Below are 19,600 nucleotides of genomic sequence, written 5' to 3' on the forward strand. Positions count from 1 at the left end.
ATCTATTTTTGTAATTTATATAGTTGGCATATATAACGATAATATATTATGCCAACCATATAAATTTACATAATATCGTATATAAAAATGGTTGGCCTATATATTTTGGGAATATGTATTTGATATACTTGTATATGATATTAGGTTTAGGGATATTGCCTTTCGTTGCCTAACTTTACCGCCAAACATACCAAAACAATAAAACTAATAATAATAAGAATAAAATCATAACTTTATTATAATCATAAATTATTACAAGGATTGCTTCTTATTGCATATGACTATTTAAGTTTATTATTCAATATTGTTAAATCTTACACACAATATGCGTGCTAACCATATATATGTACTCAATTTAGGAATTTACTTTCAAAATAAAATAAATATCTTAAACAATCCTTTTTAAACAAAAATTTATATTTTTGTTTAATAATTAATTACATTTGTTGAACATAAAATTAAACATTCTACAATTTATTTAATAAAAGTCAAACACACTGACACTATTAGTATATATATATAAAAATTTATATTTTTGTTTAATAATTAATTACATTTGTTGAACATAAAATTAAACATTCTACAATTTATTTAATAAAAGTCAAACACACTGACACTATTAGTATATATATGTATATATGTATATATATGTATATATATATATATATATATATATATATGATTATATGAGACTATTAAAATATATAGTTGATCGTTAAAATAATTTCTAAAGCAGCGAGTTGGAGTTAACGATCTCAAACCCAAAGACTTTAGCACAATTTATGACATGCATGAAAAAAATATTGTTAATTAAATTTTTGATTTGAATTGTCGGTCAATTTTTTACTACGTATATGTTGGTTAACTACATGTAATTTACAAATAATTATAGCAAATATTGGTAGATTGATTGATCATATCAAGGCATGTGATATTTAAGCAAAAAAAAATATAACGACATATTGGTAGTATTGTATAGATCATGCATATATAATCATATATGAATATCATATTTCAATATCTTATTGAATTTATTGTAATTGATTAGGTATGCTATTACGATGAATTTTGTTACCCTTTTTTAAAATATAGTACTTGTATTTACCAAATATCACCGACTACAATATTATCAATAAGACATAATATTTTATACTTGACAAAAAAAAAAGATATTATATTTTATAACTATACAATATGTGATAAAAGTATAGACAAAAGTGATGCATACAAAAAATATATGTGAAGTATTAAAAAAATCTTGTACGACAATATTTTGCAATATATGGAAAAAATAATTTACATAAAAAAGCCTAGTAAAAAAAAAGCATCAAAGTACATGAACTTAAATTAATTTTGCTGAAATTATTTTTACTGAATTGAAATTATTTTTACTGAACTGAAATTATTTTAACTGAACTTATTTTTACTGAACTGAAATTATTTTTACTTAATATTATTTTTTTAAGGTGAAGTGAACAGGGCCGTAGTGGTTAGTGATAGCAGTAGTGTTTGAATATCATCTTGCAAATGTTAAATATAGTACTCCCTTCATTTTATAACATTAGTCTCATATGGAATCAATTATATAAAATAAGAAAAGAAGAATATTTGAAATCTAACATTAAAGTACAAGATAATTCATAATTAGTTTACCTTATTTAAGTTTTTTTTTTTTTTTTTTTTTTTTTTTTTTTTTTGGGAAAGCATAAGTCATAATGCATAGTTCAAGGTAGAGATTTCCTTACTTAGAGCCATGTCATCAATCCACAATCAATTAATTCCAAAATATTTAAGTTAAAGATGGAATATATTCAATATGGGTAGATCTTTTTGAAACACCAAAAATAGTATATGAGACTAATATTATGAAACAGAGGGAGTATTGTTTTAAGGGTATCGAGTAATATGCGATCTAATTATAGTTAATTGTCAATTAATATAAGTAACTTTCATTGTATTTTGAACCTATGACAACTAAAGATACCCATTACTCCGAACAAGGCCTTAATGTTTGTTGTAGTGTTTGATGGGTGATTTTAGACATTGTCAAATTTATATTTGTCCCTTGCTGATTGCTAAGTTTGTTAATTAGAATGAGACTTCACATAATCGCCTTAAATAGAGCATTTACTTTGGCATTGCTTTGATGTAATAATTATAATTTATTTGATTGATGTAGAGTTCATATGTCTTTTTTTAAGCTAAGGAAAATAATCTCAACAAGCCAATACGGAGTACTTCTTATGTCTCTCACTTGTTAAACTACTGCAACTTTACAAGTCATTATTGCTGAGACCAGCGAGTAGGAAGGGAGAAAAAAAAAAAACGATTCCATGGCCTTCAATTCTCAAGGCCAAACTCTTACCATTAGGCCAATTTTAGAGGTAACGAAATGGCTAAACATACGTATTCATTGTCAAACACCTACATTTCAGAATGTTTATTTTCGTGCAAATATATTAAATACGGATTTGGGTCACACACGCAAACTAAGAGAGAGAGTCTACTTCACAAGTCCAAAGGAGGTTCTATCCTAAAATCATATGGCAATAGGAGGAGTAACCCTTTAGCCTTATAAAATGTTTAACTCTATTGTTTCTCAATGTGGGACACTTACATATGGTGATACTTGAGAGGTCCGTCTATTCTTCAACAAAGTAGTCTTGTATCATATTATTATTTTTTGATGGGAAACAATGTTGGAACATTGTGAAACACCTATAATTTAGAGTATTTTTTTTTTTGATGGGAAACAATGGTGGAACTTTTTATTATTTTTATTATTATTATTATTATTATTATTATTATTATTTATTATTATTATTATTATTATTATTATTATTATTATTATTTTACAAGAAGAAAAAGGAATTAATTAATGAAAGATAGTCAAATGGCACTCACAAACAATTCTAGGAATCTAAAATTCCAATACAAATACAAATCACCTTCGAACTAGTTACATTGCAGAATCGATCAACGATCGCCTTAATCAAAAACTTCATCCGAAACAATACAGTATGTGAGTTAGTACAAATTCGGCTTGAGATCCACGGATGAATAGTTGTTTGGGTGAAAAAAACTCATATGACCTTCTAGATACTTTCGGAGATTATGAAATTATAAATCTTCAATCTTTGGCAGACGAACAAACAAAGAAATTAAGCCTATTAGAATAAACACCATCATAAAGATGAGATCCATTTATTGAAAGCAATTATAAAGTTTTTTGGGGCTTACCACCGATAAAAACACCGATGGAAGCCCCTACAAAAGTTTACAATTGAGACCAGAAGAAAAGAGATGAAAAAGAAAGAGAGTAAAGGAGAAGAGTGATAGAAAACCTTAAAAAAAAAACAGAAAAAATCTAGCAATGGAGGCTAGAAAAATCCTCCCAAAAGAGAAATCCTAGAGGGAACCAAAAAAACCCTTCTAAAGAGAAAACCTAGAGGGAACTATAATCTTACACATTAGTTTATTATTATTATTTTTTGGAAAAATACACTTTAATAATCCCAACTATTGACGATTTACTTTTAATAATCCCAACTAAGGTTTATTATTTAATAATCCCAGCTATTGGGTATGTTTACCTAGAGTAGTCCCAATGACCGGTAACCTGCTAAAGGGGTAAAAATTTTTTTTTTTTAAAAATCCACATGTCAGCATGTAATTGCTTCAGAATAAAAAAAAATTTAAAATTAAAAAAAAAAAAAAAAAAAAAAAAAAAACCGAAACCCATCCCCAGCCACCTCCCCCCCTTCCCCCCACCGTGAAACCCTAAGGCCCAACCCCAAGCCACTGAAAGTCGGTCAGCGACCTCCCGTAACCCCCACAAAATGGCCAACCGGCCTTCCCAACCCCCAAAATCATCAGCCATTTATGCAGCGATGCTTGAATTGGTTGGAGTTGTGAGTTGCGTGGCTATATGGTGGTTGAGTTTGTGCGTGGCTGGTAATTGGTGGTGGTTGGAGGGTTGGAGGAGTGGAGGCTTGGAGTTGCGAGTTGCGGGGTTGCTTGGGGTTGAGCGTGGTTGGTAATTGGTGGTTGTTTGGGGTTGTGTGGCTAGTAATTGGTGGTTGTTTGGGGTTGTGTGGCTGGTAGTTAGTGGCTGTTTGGGGTTGCGTGGCTTGTAATTGGTGGTTATTTGGGGTTGAGCGTGAGAAGGGAGGTGGCTATTTTGGGGTCAAGGTTGTTTTTTTTGTGTAGTTAGGTAGTTTTTAGGCATGGGTAGGGGTTTTTCAGGGTCGAGGTTGAGATTTCAGAGGTGGTTATTAGAGGGTTTTCCAGCGCGTCAAACGACGGAGGAGGCGATAGGAAGAAAGATTGGGAAGGGGGGTTTAGTGTCGGTCGTTTTCAGGGGTAAGGGGAGACGGTCGCGGGCTGGATCTGGGCTTCGCGGTGGCTGAAAGGGATGGGTGGTGGCTGGGAGGTTTTTTTAGGTTTTTTTTCCTTTTATATTTATTTTTCCTTTTTTTTTAATTTTTTAATTTTAGACCAATCACGCGCTGACACGTGGATTGATTACCTGTTACAACAAGTCATAGACTTGGTGTTGACCGGTTCAGAATACTCTAGACAAACATACCTAATAGTTGGGATTATTAGACAATAAACCTTAGTTAACATTATTAAAAGTAAATCGCTAATAATTTGGATTATTAAAGTGTATTTTTCCATATTATTTTTACAATGGGAAACAAATCAAACAATGATATAATGAATTTTTTTTTTGATGATGGAACTTTGCAGGCAACAGCGTGCAGTGCATTTCATTATTCTGGTTAATATGTTAATGAGATAAACTACTGGCCCAATACTAGAGATGGCAATGGATCGGATTTGGATCGGGTGGAGCTTCACCCGCATCCATCCATTATCCTAATTGCTCCATCCACATCCATCCGTCATCCGCTTCACCCATCATCCATATCCGTCCGTCCATCATCCGCGGATGAAACGGGTGGAGCGGATGACAAATGGATGAGTACTAGAATGAAAAAAAAAAACTCACATAAACTTTAATTTTCGTTTATTTATATAATTATTATTTTAACTTATTAATAAAAAAGAAATAATAACAACATATTGTTTGAAAAATTAATTTGCAACAAAAAAAAAACAAGTAATTTCTTGCACATTCTATATTTTATTAGTAAAATTCTTTGATTAAAAATTTAATATATGTTAAACGGATGGGTGGATGGTTAGCGGGTGAAAAAAATATCATCCACATCCGATCCAATCCATCATCCGCTTCATCCGTCACCTGCTTCTCATCCATTTAATTCGGATTTTCGTCCATTTATTTTAAGCGGGTGGAGCGGGTTAGCGGATATCCATTTAATATTGTCATCCCTACCCAGTACTCGTGCATCACGTTTTGTACTATTCACATTATGTGTACGGTGAAGGGTGAAGACAAATAATAATACGGACTTACGTGGTATGGGCGTATGAAAAAAAACATACGACTACATATGCAAATACTCCGTAAAATGCAATCATTGCCTTTTTTTTATTTTTATTTTTTATTTATTTTTTATTTTTATTTTTATAATTTGTTTATAGAAAATACTACATTCTACTTATTTGACAAATTTTGTAAAAGGTGATTGATAGTTTATATAAAGCGATCCTGAAATTTAACCATTAGTTTAGCATTTTGGTTGAGTTGATTCTTTAATTAACATGGTATCATCAAGAGCTAGTGTAACACAAAAATCATGAGTTCAAATCTCATTCACCCCCATTCTCAGGTGAAATATTTACATAATTTATGGTTGGGAAATCAATATAATATTGACAATCCTTGTTTGGGTTGTAAAGGGAATTGATTGAGAATAAATATCAAATTTACAATAACACCTTTACTAATGTTATATCTTATGCTTTCATTAACGACAAAATGATCTTTTCCTCTTTACTCCCAATTCTAATTTCTATTACTTCCCCCCCCCCCCCTCTAGGATAATAAAATCATGAGAATAGAGCTATTTTATTTCCATTCCTAATCCCATCTACAATTCTCCTTCCCACAAAACAAACAAGGCAATATATATTCTCACCTCCTCAATTTATTCCCAAACCCCAATTCTCACATACCAAACACTCCTTAGATATAATATTTAGAAGCATTGCACCAATCTATATATTATGGAACAAACAAAAGTTAATTAAAATAAAATAGATAAGTTTTTTTTTTTTTTTTTAAATTTATTATTATTATTATTTTTGACAACGAAAATAGATGAGCTAACAACGCACTTATCACATAAAATTTAGTACGTAGATGATCTCTAAATAATCACCATATGCTAAATAAGCACGTACTTTTAGGACTAAGAGGAGTAATGATCTCTTAAACATGGTTTATTTTTGACGACAAATCTTACTTTTATTGAATTTCTCCTTTGTCCCCCCACCCCCCCCCCCCCCTCTCGAGTTTTGACGATTAATGTTTTTTCTTCTTTTAAAACGTTTTTTTTTTCCTTAATCAATAGGAAGATACGAGTACTTCATAATGTATTTATTTGAAACATCATTTATGGGAAGTGTTACTGTTATTAAAATCGAAGAAAGTAATAATTATGGTTTATTTATTTATTTATATTTTTTTTATAAACAATTATGGTTTCTAGTGAAATTCCAATCTAATTTAATATGCATCTCTTAAATTTGGTACGATGTAACACATTTTTTAAGTAGTGACTCAGCTAATACAAAAAAAGGAGCTTGTTTGTCATAAATTTCAAATTTGTTGGTCTTGACTTTCTCAATATTTGTCACCAAATTAGTGAAATAGGTCGAGTTAATGTCAAGTATTACAAATTCATGAATAAGTCAAAATTATGGTAGTTTCTAATGTTCTTTGATTTGTATAATTATCTTCTCACATGAAAAACACGAACTTATATTTGATATAACCAAGTTTATTTGTCAACAGAACTCGATTGCTTTTTTCTGACCAGTGTATTAGTTCCTCAGACTATAAAAACGATAAAAATAGAGTGCAAGGGGCAATCCAAGCAAGCCCGTCCAAATAGTACCACACAAATCACATATAAAGAGCTAATTATATTCATATGAGGATACTTTTACACAACGATCATGTACAAGAAATTTTATTGAAACCATTAAGATAATTCAAGGAACTTATTTATAAATACTGAAGTTACTTATATTAATAAGTATAATTTGTACTTTAGATTAAAGGATGTTTGACCAAAGTAATGCGTTTCACAATGTCATAAAATAATCAATAAAAAAAATCACAATGACATTATATTAAAATTAATCTGCCTTATAATTACATAAATGACGAAAATACCCTCATGATTAAATCAACTCTGTATATATACAATTAGGTGACCATCTATTTAAATTATTTCAGTGCTTTTACCGGTCTCTCTCCTCAATAGAAACAAGAAGTTCAACCATGGCTGATATCTCTCTTGATCATGAAGCTGTCACCAAGGCTTTCTCAGGTTTTTCTCTCTCCTATCTCTTTCATCTTAAAGTTATTTTAAAAAATGTATGGAATTATTTTAATTTAATATGCTACTTTTGAAAAATAAATTCTGCTTAATTAGTCGTAATATTAGCCATTAAACAGGATTCATTTGAGCCTAACTCATAAATTGCAATGTCTTGTGTAAATTTGTTTGTTGGTTTTTAGCGAAGTACTTTCCCGAATCATTTTGAGAATAAGGCTTTGTTGTTGGTCTAAACTTTGAAAGTAATTATTCAAAAAAGTTACAGAATTGGTTTGTTGATCAGAATTTGTTTCTGGTAAGTCACACCAGATTGACATTATTTAATAATTAAGCAAATATTGTTATTATGACTTGAATGAAATTATTGGTCAAAGTTGATCCTCAGAGTCTAGTCAATTAGTCATAGAAACTTAGATTTACATTACTGCTTAGTTGAGTTTAAGTTTGGGATATTTTGACAATTTTCTCAACATCAAATGATTCAGTAATTAGCCGTAATTACCACGAGAGATTTTCTTTTATTACCACGTGGAAAAAAGAAAGAAAGCATAAAGTTACTCTGTTCTTAAGTCTATAAAATGAAAGTTGTTGTGTTCTAGTAGAATGAGAGATTCTTACATATATTGAGATGTATTAAGGGTATTTATTACACACAAAAGTATTGGTGCACCTAACTCTATATATAGCCAAATGCATCACAATAATTCGTGCTCTTCAGATAATTTGGTAAAAAAAAATTATATTGAGTAATTCAGTTCTAATGTGAAATAAATAATTTTAGTTCATCTAAACACTATACTTGAAGGGAAAGAAAAACGTTCCAAAATTACGTGTGATTTTAAATTGATACAAACAAAAATCAAGGATATGCATGTGGATGTTACTAGACTGTAGGTCCCTTTTTTGTTGGATAGAAATTAAAAATTTATTAGAACCATGAATGTTATTTTAGTTTCATTTTTTTTATTAATCAAATGAGCCACGAGAGAATTACTAATATACATATTTCAATCTTCTACCACTACATCAAAATTTCATTTCATTTGAAATAGTTGTATGAAATAATATAGACAGACTTATGGGATGTAAATGATCATAAGAATAGGGAGAAGAGAAAATTTTCTTTGTCGAAAGAAAATTTATAGGGATATTATACCATGTGACCTTGTGTTTTATGCGTTTTTCTTATATAACCCCAACTTTTACACTACTGCTTGAGGTAACATTAAACTTACAAAAACTCATTAAATTAGATGTAAAACATAACAACTTTAATTAATTTCATTATTTTTATACTAAAAATCTAAAATAGTTAAAATGAAAAGAAAAAGAAGATAAGTAACTTAAGAAATTAATTAATGGTGTTAGCTTTTCTGTCCAATTTAATGATTTTACAAGTTTAAGGTTACCTCAAGAAGTTGTGCAAAAGTTAGGATTACATAAGAAAATTATATAAAACACAGGGTTACCTGATATAATTTCTCAAATTCAAAAATAGGTAAATAAGAGTGTTTAGAATTAGGACTAACCCAAATAACTAAACACATCCTTAATAGTTGACTTCAAAATTGACTCAACTTAACAAAAAATAAATAAATAAATGTGCTTATTTAGGGTTCGTTTGGCATCACTGTAGTTTTCTGTTTTTTGGTTTTTTGTTTTTCAAAATCATATGATATATGTCATATAATAAATAAAAAACTAGTTAAATTTATTAAACTCATGATAATTTTGAAAACTGACAACAGAAAAGTGAAAACACCTTTTTCTTATTTTCTGTTTTTGGTTTTTTATTTTCGAAAAACAGAAAACTGAAAGCAAAAAAACAACACCAAACATGCCCTTATCAATTTGATGAATTATTAATTTGTCATTATACATTTACACGTAGCGAACTATTTATCTGGACCATCTTTAATAAATGGGCCTACAAATCAAGCCTTTTAAGTGACAAGAAGACAGCGATTTTTTAACAACAATAAATTTATGCTTTCTGAGTTGTCTTCTATGCCATGTCATTGTTGTACCATAAAAAAAAGGATGATGCAAAAGTATATCTCTTTCATTTTTCAATAATCGTAACATTTTGACTTTTACACTTGTCAAAACACAAGTTTGACTAATAATTGTACGAGTTGTTTGTTACTAGGAATGGTGTATACTTCGTACTAAACATATTTTTTCTTACCTTAATGAAGGACTTGGAGTCGATGAGAAGGCATTGATATCGACTGTTGGGAGGTGGCAACATGACCACAAAAACTCGTTTAGGAAGTCTAGTCCAAGCCATTTTTTAGCAGATAATGAACGCCAATTTGAGAAGTGGAATGAGAAACAAGTTGAACTCATCAAGCATGAAGTTTTGCGATTTAAGGTATATGAATATTTGTTTTTCGCTTCAATTCTGATGAAGTTTATATTATCATAAATGAATAATTAGACTCTTGAGTTCGTCACCTAGACTTTGCTGTTTTATATTTGGTGCTTAACTATCAACTTTCTTACACATGCATTTCTTAGAGTGCTTTGGTGCTATGGACCATGCATCCTTGGGAAAGAGATGCTCGTTTGCTCAAGGAGGCTTTAACCAAGGGCCCTCAAGGTTATAACTTGGTCATTGAAATTGCTTGCACAAGATCGTCAGAAGAGCTTTTGGGAGCGAGGAAAGCTTACCATTCCCTATTCGACTCTTCAGTGGAGGAAGATGTTGCATCCCATGCTTATGGCCACGAACGCAAGGTTAGTTTCTCCCCGTCCAAAATTCACTCTTTCCTTCTAACTTTCTAAGGCTGCCTCAAAACTACATCAGTCATCTTTGTTTTATTAACATAAAGTAACAAATATTTATTGGTTTTTGCTGGATATATAGTTTTTGGTAGCACTAGTGAGCGCCTACAGGTATGAAGGTACTCGGGTGCATGATGGGACTGCTAAATCTGAAGCTGAGGCTCTTCACCATGCTATCAAGAATATTCATCCCGTCGAGGATGAAGAGGTAGTGAGGATATTGTGTACAAGGAGCAAGCCCCATCTCACGGCTATCTTCAGACACTACAAGGAGTTGTTTGGCAAAGAACTGAATGAGGTATAAAATTCCTCGGACTAAATTCAACTTGATTAAGCCCCGAATATAAAAACACAGAAAATTTTTATGCGCTTAGACTGCAATCAAGCTTCAAACTTGTGCTAAACCATCTGATTGGAAAAATGAAAACAGAATTTTCACCACTGTACTAATCTCTGCAGGATCTTCATGGTAATCCGAGCTTAAAAGTAGCGCTGGAATGCTTAGTTGTCCCTGCGGTGTACTTCAGTGAGGTAAGGCGCGATTAAAGATATCAGTCATGTAGCTAACATAAAGCTTTATTGTTGTTTAAGATACTGATGAAGGCTTATGATCAAATTAATAAACTACAGGCTTTGGATGCGGCACTGAGAAAAGGGGCTGATGAGTTCACCCAAGAGGCTCTAACTCGAGTAATTGTATCTCAAGCTGATGGTAATATGGAGGAGATAAAAGCTGCATACCAGAAGCGATTTGGAATTCCTTTGTCCCAGAAAATCGAAGAGACTTGTCTCGGAAACTTCAAGGAGTTCTTGCTCACATTGGTTGCTAGAGGGGAATAAGCTTATAAGCACAAACTGGCTTTTGGTGGATGTTTTAATTCTTCAAATTTATGTTTATGTCTTTCTTGTATGTACTCTTATATGTTTATCTTATTTATAAGAGATGAAGGATTATCCATCAGAATTGGCTACTTATTATTTGTAGGCATCTACTTAATATTTACATCTATGAGAAATGGTTATTATTGCTTGCTTTTGCCCATAATCTTGGTTTATATACTATACACTTCAATGCATACTAAAAAAAACTTGGGAAAGCTAATGCAAAGATACTGGATACTAAAAGAACATAGAACAAATTGAAGTTTCGTATGTTCATTACAATTCAATCCTTTAGATGAATACTAGATACTGGTTGTTGCAACCTTTATAGAAATTTTCTTTATATGCTTTGTGTTTAATTCATACTTTTCTTTAATAATACTGAGTGGTTAAAAATAAGTGAATAAAAGTATTAAACCATGCCTGAAGCTGTACTTCAGCTTTACTGTTCAACGCTCCTATTAGGTGAATACACTCTGCCTAGTTAAATTATCTCTGTCTTGGACTACATATAATGTCATGTGACGCATATATTTACACCAGTGTGCATTTCTCACTTGTCATGACTCAAGTTTAATGAGTGATTGTTCAGCAAATGATTACTGTGCTGTTTAGCCGTTATTGCAGTCGTTTAGTGCCATACAGGTAGTGGCATATATACAGATGATCAAGGCAGATTTGTCAATTCCGCCACGAGTTGACAAAAAACAATGTAATCTGTAATATTGTGGAAGATAATTTAGCTCTTTTGTAGTATATTTTTGAATATGTTTTTCATTAAGTGGCATGCTGAAGCTGTTTTTGTTATAGCATGTGTTTGTCAACCCTTCAGCCATTACTTGCTACAGTGGGTTTTGAATTTCTTTTGTTTAAAGATCAAATTGGCTTATCAGGTGTTTGCTGAATAGTGAGGTTCATCAGGATTGATTACATCCTGATGCACAGTTAAATGAGCTAATACAGCTTGAATTGCAGGTATTTGGTGAATTCGTTTCGCGCTCCTCTCCATTATGAGATGAATTGCAGGCAACTGGCCAGTGAAAACTGGCTTAACAGATTTTCTGGAAGCTGGACTCATAGGTCTGTAAGTTCTATGTAGTCAGTGCTTACCTATTTCACCAGCATATTAATAGATTGTTCATTGTCCTCTTGTATATCTTCCATTGATATCTGCTTGTTCACTCATTCGCTGATTCTTCCATTTCCACTCATATTTACAGATTGCTCATTGTCCATTCCTATTATTAATTTCCCATTTAATACGAAAATTTAGCTGAAGAGGTTTAAGTGCAGCTTCTGCTTCCTTTGTTACTTCGCGCAGATTTATTGTACAGTTTATTATACTTTGTAAGTATGTGACATTACTTTAGATAAAAATGGTTTTATCGAAAATTATATCATGAAATCTTTTTATCTTTCATTATTTACTTGTTCTTCAACTATTCATATGAAATTTATGCCAAATTTCATCTCTATCTGAAATTTAACTGATGCCACGCCAAATTCATTAGAGGGTAAAACACTCAAATGATATTATTCTCAACAATACATAGCACAAAGAACCTTGTAGCAATACATAGACTGCACAAAACCTTGTAAAATCTCTCAGCAACATCAAAGCTGATTAAATTGGCCACAAAACAAGCCAAAAGAAAAGATACACACTCATAACAGAGACGACAATAATAACATTGGTATTGTTTTGTGTTTAATCTTGTTTAATGATCCTTCTTTCCAAGCAAAGCAAGGAGGAAGGGCTCGTAGTCCCAGTGAGTCTCCTTGGCCACAACTTGCTCCAGAGTCTTACTGTGCCTCTGGTAGAATCGCTCCTTAATCTCTCCCAAATCCTTTTCAGCCCTTGTAACTATGACTCTAGTCAGTGCATCCTCATCAGTTCCATGCTTCAATAGCGCGTCAGTCAGAACCTAACGATTTCAGAGTTCAGACACGTTATCAGAAACACTTTTTTTTATACATGAAAATACTTAAAATTCTTCCTAGATTAGCAAATGTAGAATAGCTAGCTACCTGTTCCAAGTACTCCTGGGGGCACTTGATGCATCGAATAGCAGCTTGGAGTGCTACGACAAATTCCTTATCAGAATCCAAAACCTGTGGAGACCAGATCAAATTTACTGCATTAGATTATCTCCTTAAGACGAGTTTTGATATGAAAACACAAAGTAAATAAGCTCAAAAACCACGACAAAAATTATTCAAACAAGTTCATATAAGTTCACAAAGTTTTATTAGGAATGCTGTCAAAAGTCCATGATTGTTAGTTTAATTCACCTCAACAAGGGGAGTGCCACTGATATCTTCATAGCGATAGAAGGTTGAAATGAGATGAGCCTTGCTCCTAGTGGTGAGGATCCTAATGATCTCATCATGGTTATATTCCTTATCTTTGATGCAATCTTCAAGAATTTTAGCCTCTGCCTCGACCAATTTTGGGTCTGTCACTTCAGTCTCATATGAGTCGTACCTGTAAACACTAACCAGCAGAAGTAGCAGCTGCAGCAACATTCAACATTACAACATTATTAGTTATGACAATCTAAAGACATCAATAGCCAACTCAATATAATCAATGGTTAGGATCCGAGGACTTGCCTTGCGCAGATCACCAGAGAAATGAGAAGCCACATCTTCTTCCAAGCTATGCTTGTATCGAGCTTGATAAGCTCTCTTGATTGCCAACAGCTCATCAGAAGATGGGATGCATGAGATTTCAATGATAACTCCGAACTCCTTTTTCTTCAAAGCATCATGGGCTAGAACAGCCTCCCGTTCACATGGGTCCAACATCCATCGGTATACTGCTTTCTACATTACATAAAAGTAAGATTTAGAACTACTAGATACTCATTGTCTCATTGTTTCATAATAAATTTATAATAGTCCGCATCTATGTTAGGATCGGACATAGGTATGTGTCCAAGTGTCACACTCACTTATTTTGTGAAAGTGTTACATGATTGTGGCCTAAAATAAAGTGTCGTAGTGTCAAGTCTCTAACACTGGTAAATGAAGAGTACGAGTAACAAAATGGTCTTATAATTTATACCTCGAAATTGCCAGAAAGCTCTTTCTCAAATCGCTTGATAAGATTTTCACTGTACATCTCTTCATATGCTTCCTTAATCAGCTTTAACTGGGCTGCAGTTCTGTGACCGATGATTTCGATAATTCCCTTCTCATTAGTTCCCCATCCTGCATTTTCCAATCAACCCACCATTAAATTTAGATGATAATTTATCATAAAGTATTCCCTATTTAATTAGATTGAGATGTATAAAAATAAAGTCAACTTAAGCTTCAGGCATAACAAAACCAATGAAAAAAATAGTCAATGTAGCACATCTGAAGATCAAATGCTAAAAACAATTGACAAGATTAACAAGATTAAATCAAGTAATGTATTTAGTTCATAGGACCATAATTAAGATCAAAATAAGGATGATCTGATTAAAGTCTTGAGGGGGTGGTACTCAAGACTTGGGATTTGGGACAAGTCCCATCTACCTCACTTGCCCTTACGGCTTTCCTAATACCCAAAAACAAAAAAATTAAGATCAAAATTAAGAATGAAATGATAAAAACCCACAAAACAGAGAAATCAAAATCTTTAAAACAGAGTTAAAAAGCACATCAAAATAAAAGATGACACAGAATTAACATAATGTAAATAATGTATTAAAGATGATGATAATTAAAATCAATGATGATGATGACCTTCACAAGCAGCTCTTAGAGCTTCAGCATCAGCAATGGGATCAGCATGGTCAGGAGCAACGAGGGTAGCCATTGTAATTTTATAAAATTCAGACTTTTTTCAAAAGATTTTGATTTGTTGAATGAATGCTGTAGCAAGTAGATGGATGGATCAAGTCTTAAATAAAAGCACAGGGTCCCCAGTCACACTATACTATATACATGTAATAATTGAGTTGGTAACCTGATTGTTTGAAAAGCCTTATTATAATGTTTTGAAATAAATAATGTGATGTCAAGAAAAGTATTGTTCATTGTTTTCTACCAATTCTACGTATTTATCTGGTGAAGTTTGACCGGATAGTTTCACACTTTATTATTCCGTTGAACCAAATTACTCCGTATTATACGAATTGTTTTATTGTGATTGTTTAAAATGTGACTATCATAGAATTTTAATGATAAAACAATATAATTAGTTTGTTTTTCAAATTATGAGCCTCAATAAGTTATAAAGCTTGGAAATTTAGTCGTGTCACTTGGATAAGTCTAAGCACAAGGGGGAGGAAAAAAAAACAAGAGAGGGAGAGAGAGAGAGAAAATGGTACAATTCACTAGAGAAATTAGAGTGTTTAAAAGTTGACCAAATTATGGATGAATCAACTTGAGTAACAAGCTAATTAAAATATGTCATGATTTTAAATTATTCAAAACAAACTCAATATTAATCCTATCCAAACATCTAATTTGATACCTCTGTTATTTTGAGCATCTCCAATTAAGTAGTACTGGTAATACAACTATATAAGTACGAAAGTAGCAAAAATATCTTATGACATATGATATTTTTCATGGTCTCAAAATAAGACTATTTTTTAATTAGCGAGTGATAATGCTAACAATATGTTTAGGCTTTATTATTCAACCCTTTTTTTTTTTTAATTATTATTATTTTTTTCTCTACAAAGTTAGGAGATTAGTTATATGTTTAGATCTCTCCCTTCCGTCCAGCCTCACCATGTGATGTTTCCTTGGCTCGGTCCCACCATATTCTCTTCTTCTTCTTTGCAATATACGAAGTAATATTGTAGGTGTGTATGTAGTGTATATGATAGAGATAATGAATTACATGTAAAGCGCCCTATTAGGCTCTAAGGAAGTGAAACCATAAAAAGTTGTCTGGTTGACAAAATTATACGAAGTATGTCATAAAAAGTTTCGCTTTCTACAAAATGGAGGAATTTGCTCATTTAAACTCCTTCAAGTAAATGGAACTTTTTATGAAAAGTTAAGACTTCTGTAATCAAATAAACAACTTGAGGAATTGTTTTCCCTTTCAAACAATTTAAAACCCACATTTTACACATGAATATAAAAAAATTTGAAACACGGTCACAGCTAAAAGACCTTACCTCAGTTGATGTGTAGCCAAATCAACTAAAGTTCAAATGATATTCCATTCATATATTAAACTCCTCAGCATAACATAACGCACACCACAAAAGGTTCAAATACATAGCCTTGTTGAGCTTCTTACTAACGATAATGCTCAACTTAAATTACCACAACATAACTAAAAACGACACTGGAATTACAGGGCGGTTTTATATGATCATGTAGTTTAATGATCCTGTTTTCCCAGAAGTGCAAGGAGGAACTTCTCGTAATCCCCACGAGTCTCCTTAGCCACGGCATGCTCCAGGGTCACACTGTTCCGCTTGTAGAACAGCTCCTTGATCTCCCCCAAGTCCCTCTCAGCTCTTGTTACAATCACCCTTGTCAGAGCATCCTCATCAGTTCCACGCTTCTTGATTGCCTCGGTCACAAGCTATACGCAAACACGGCATAAATTAACATTATAACAAGTAAAACCAAAACAAAATGTTTCTAACAAAAAGTATACTTGTATATAGAGCAAGAAGAGAAATTACCCTCTCTAGGTACTTCAAAGGGGACTTGATGCATCTGATGGCTGTTTGAAGCGCTGCTACGAAATCCTTGTCTTGATCAGAAGCCAAACTCTACACAAACAAAGGAAAAGTTTTGCCCATTAGTTGCTGTCATAAAGCACAAATGAAATTTTCAATCGAATTTTGCATGAAATATTTGTCAATAATGAATCATGTCCAATTACTTATTTACCTTAGTGATTGGAGTGCTGTAAACATCTCTGTACCGGTAGAAGGTAGCAGTGAGATGAACCTTGCTCCTGGTGGTAATGATCCTTATGATCTCGTCATGGTTATAAGCCTTATCTTTGATACACTTGTGAAGGATTGCAGCCTCGGCTTCCACCAGTTTTGGCTCTGAAGCCTCACTCTCATACCGGTGAACACTAACCAGCAGAAGCAGCAGCTGCAACAATATCGAAATTTTTAATGTTATAATGATGTAAAATGACATCTAAAAACGAAGTAATTTAAATCATAATAATGGCAAGGATGCGATCAGAAGACTTACCTTGCGCATATCACCAGAGAAGTGAGATGCAACATCTTCCTCCAAGCTGTGCTTGTAACGAGTTTGATAGGCCCGTTTGAATGCCAAGAGCTCCTCCGCAGATGGAATGCATGCGAGCTCTACGATTACTCGGTAGTCCGATTTCTTGAGAGCAACATTGGCTAGAACAGCCTCCCGGTCCAAGGGATCCAACATCCATCGGTACACAGCTCTCTAAATATCACAATTTGAACCATGTACAAATTAGTGAAAGCTACACTTGTTATGACTTAGAACTTTTGTTAGGATATATTTATGTTAAATTAGATATATTATGTGAATATATTTGTATATATCTTGTTATGAGTTTTTGGCAAGTTAGGTTATAACCCTATATATTTGTGATTAATGGTAAAGGCTTATCAAGCCGTTTTTTACTAAATATTTTCTTGAGTTTAACATGATATCACAACCTTTCTAATTTCTAGAGATATTTTTTTAGAAGTACATAAGATTTAATTTACACATAAACAAAACTTTGTGGTCGAAAAGGTTTTTTTTTTTTTTTTTTTTTTTTTTTGGTCCGATTGAGCCAAAATAACATTACATGTTATAATACAAATGGGGAAGGGGGATTTGAACTTATAACATATTGTAAACCAACCCTCAGTCACGAATATTCAACCCAAAATGATCCAGAAAAATGCTGAAAATTTTATTTGACTTGATAGCAACTTTAAAACTGACTCGTGCCCGATTAGCCGAACCCAAATTTATCCGACCCCAAACCAAACTTGGTCTAATTAATTGTATGATTTTATGGTAGTCATTCACTAATTTTTTATTGGTTGATTTTGATTTATTTTTTAATGTCGATCATTTATCTAATTTTTAAAATACAAATATTTATTTTGAAATAATTTTTGAATTTTTTCTATGATTTTCCTAATTAATTTACAAAATTCAGTTTTTATTATTACTGAAATTAAAAAATAATTCACAAATAAATTATGAAAACATAAAAATAAAATAAAAAATAAATTTTGAAAATGAGGGAAAAAAAAAACATTTTTAGTGTAATTAATTTTGACATAAAAATCAGCCAATAAAAAATTAGTATTATTGTAGTCATTTTAAGGATAATTACCATAAAATTTTCACTAATAAAATGCTTCACAAAAAAAATTAAAAAAAAATCTTCCTATCACCATAACCCAGATGAGATTCAGACGTTGTCTATTTTATACATACTGTATTCCTATCAATCTCAAAAAAACATGACCCTACCAAAAGATTATTAATGTCTCAGCAAAATTTATGCATAAACATATAATTCTGGGACAAAACAACGAATTAATTTGTCCAAAACATCAATAAAAACAAGAAAAAAACTCATAAAATGAAATAAATTTCTGAGATGATTGAACGGAAATAAACAAATAAATAAAAATTCACCTCAAAATCCCCAGAAAGCTCCTTCTCAAAACGCCTAATGAGATTTTCATTGTACTGCTGCTCATAAGCCTCCTTGATCATCTTCCTCTGTGCTGCATTCCTGTGACCAATGACTTCGATGATACCCTTCTCATTAGTTCCCCATCCTGCAATTACAAATTTACAATCAAAATTGTCACATTCGACTCACTCTATCAGAAATTAATAGTTACATATACTATTTGCCTATTTGGCCATGTCCGGACCCTACCGATAAAACTTTGTCACATTTTTTTAAAACACGAGTATAAATTTGTGAAAATAATAATTTTAATAATAATTTTCATGCAAAAATTAATCAATCTAACAAAGAAAATGTTGATGATTATTACCATGGCATGCTTTTTTGAGAGCCTCGGCATCAGCAATAGGATCAGCGTGGTCAGGGGCAATGAGGGTGGCCATTTTTTTGTGAAATTTTTTTTCCTAAAGATTTTTTTTTTATTGGAATGAGAGATGTTTCAAAATCAATTTCTACTTCATTACCTTAGTACCTGCCCTCTATTTATACTACAATTTGAACAGTGTCTTAACCATTAAGGATAACTATGTTTACTGTTTAATTAGTACTCCATGGGACCCACCGCCCATAGAAAGTAGAGTAAGTTTTGCGTGAGATCGTCTAACACTAATTTATTAACTTGTTTAATTTATAAAACTTGGTTAAATGGGTCAAGTAAATTGAGATGAAAGAAGTATTAGAAATTAGAATAGTAGTTAGTGACAAAATCAAATGTGATCAATGTAATAAATCTTTTAATTAATGCTTAAGATTTTCATTTTTAGCT

At 32.0% G+C, this 19,600-nt stretch overlaps 3 protein-coding genes across 3 annotated transcripts; 1 reads left to right on the plus strand and 2 right to left on the minus strand.

The window, feature by feature from the left end:
• The first annotated feature begins 7,364 nt into the window (after positions 1 to 7,364).
• LOC110738361 (annexin D4-like) lies at positions 7,365 to 11,325 on the plus strand. The gene is made up of 6 exons (XM_021918739.1): positions 7,365 to 7,487; positions 9,695 to 9,870; positions 10,017 to 10,235; positions 10,366 to 10,581; positions 10,743 to 10,814; positions 10,914 to 11,325. The coding sequence occupies exons 1-6, from the start codon at positions 7,439 to 7,441 to the stop codon at positions 11,121 to 11,123; spliced, it is 942 nt and encodes a 313-aa protein (XP_021774431.1). The 5' UTR covers positions 7,365 to 7,438; the 3' UTR covers positions 11,124 to 11,325.
• A 1,317-nt stretch (positions 11,326 to 12,642) lies between these two features.
• On the minus strand, positions 12,643 to 15,085 carry LOC110738363 (annexin-like protein RJ4). Its single transcript, XM_021918740.1, has 6 exons — positions 14,901 to 15,085; positions 14,233 to 14,378; positions 13,779 to 13,991; positions 13,458 to 13,679; positions 13,194 to 13,277; positions 12,643 to 13,090 (listed from the first exon to the last, which is right to left on the minus strand). The coding sequence occupies exons 1-6, from the start codon at positions 14,971 to 14,973 to the stop codon at positions 12,884 to 12,886; spliced, it is 945 nt and encodes a 314-aa protein (XP_021774432.1). The 5' UTR covers positions 14,974 to 15,085; the 3' UTR covers positions 12,643 to 12,883.
• A 1,094-nt stretch (positions 15,086 to 16,179) lies between these two features.
• LOC110738364 (annexin-like protein RJ4) lies at positions 16,180 to 19,304 on the minus strand. The gene is made up of 6 exons (XM_021918741.1): positions 19,145 to 19,304; positions 18,774 to 18,919; positions 17,340 to 17,552; positions 17,022 to 17,234; positions 16,811 to 16,900; positions 16,180 to 16,707 (listed from the first exon to the last, which is right to left on the minus strand). Exons 1-6 carry the CDS (start codon positions 19,215 to 19,217, stop codon positions 16,501 to 16,503), a joined length of 942 nt encoding a protein of 313 aa, XP_021774433.1. The 5' UTR covers positions 19,218 to 19,304; the 3' UTR covers positions 16,180 to 16,500.
• Positions 19,305 to 19,600: the final 296 nt, after the last annotated feature.

The sequence above is a fragment of the Chenopodium quinoa genome, unplaced genomic scaffold (assembly GCF_001683475.1).
Source record: "Chenopodium quinoa cultivar QQ74 unplaced genomic scaffold, ASM168347v1, whole genome shotgun sequence".
Taxonomy (NCBI): domain Eukaryota; kingdom Viridiplantae; phylum Streptophyta; class Magnoliopsida; order Caryophyllales; family Amaranthaceae; genus Chenopodium; species Chenopodium quinoa.

Excerpts from the sequence above, each read along its gene's own strand:
- LOC110738364 (XM_021918741.1), bottom strand. The coding sequence starts at position 19,217 with ATGGCCACCCTCATTGCCCCTGACCACGCTGATCCTATTGCTGATGCC. Across the intron at positions 18,920-19,144 it reads TCTCAAAAAAGCATGCCATG|GATGGGGAACTAATGAGAAG; the intron begins GTAATAATCATC and ends TTGTAATTGCAG. Across the intron at positions 17,235-17,339 it reads TCTCTGGTGATATGCGCAAG|CTGCTGCTTCTGCTGGTTAG; the intron begins GTAAGTCTTCTG and ends ATATTGTTGCAG.
- LOC110738363 (XM_021918740.1), bottom strand. The coding sequence starts at position 14,973 with ATGGCTACCCTCGTTGCTCCTGACCATGCTGATCCCATTGCTGATGCT. Across the intron at positions 13,680-13,778 it reads TCTCTGGTGATCTGCGCAAG|CTGCTACTTCTGCTGGTTAG; the intron begins GCAAGTCCTCGG and ends ATGTTGCTGCAG. Across the intron at positions 13,091-13,193 it reads CCCAGGAGTACTTGGAACAG|GTTCTGACTGACGCGCTATT; the intron begins GTAGCTAGCTAT and ends TGAAATCGTTAG.
- LOC110738361 (XM_021918739.1), top strand. The coding sequence starts at position 7,439 with ATGGCTGATATCTCTCTTGATCATGAAGCTGTCACCAAGGCTTTCTCA. Across the intron at positions 9,871-10,016 it reads ATGAAGTTTTGCGATTTAAG|AGTGCTTTGGTGCTATGGAC; the intron begins GTATATGAATAT and ends TGCATTTCTTAG. Across the intron at positions 10,582-10,742 it reads TTGGCAAAGAACTGAATGAG|GATCTTCATGGTAATCCGAG; the intron begins GTATAAAATTCC and ends TAATCTCTGCAG.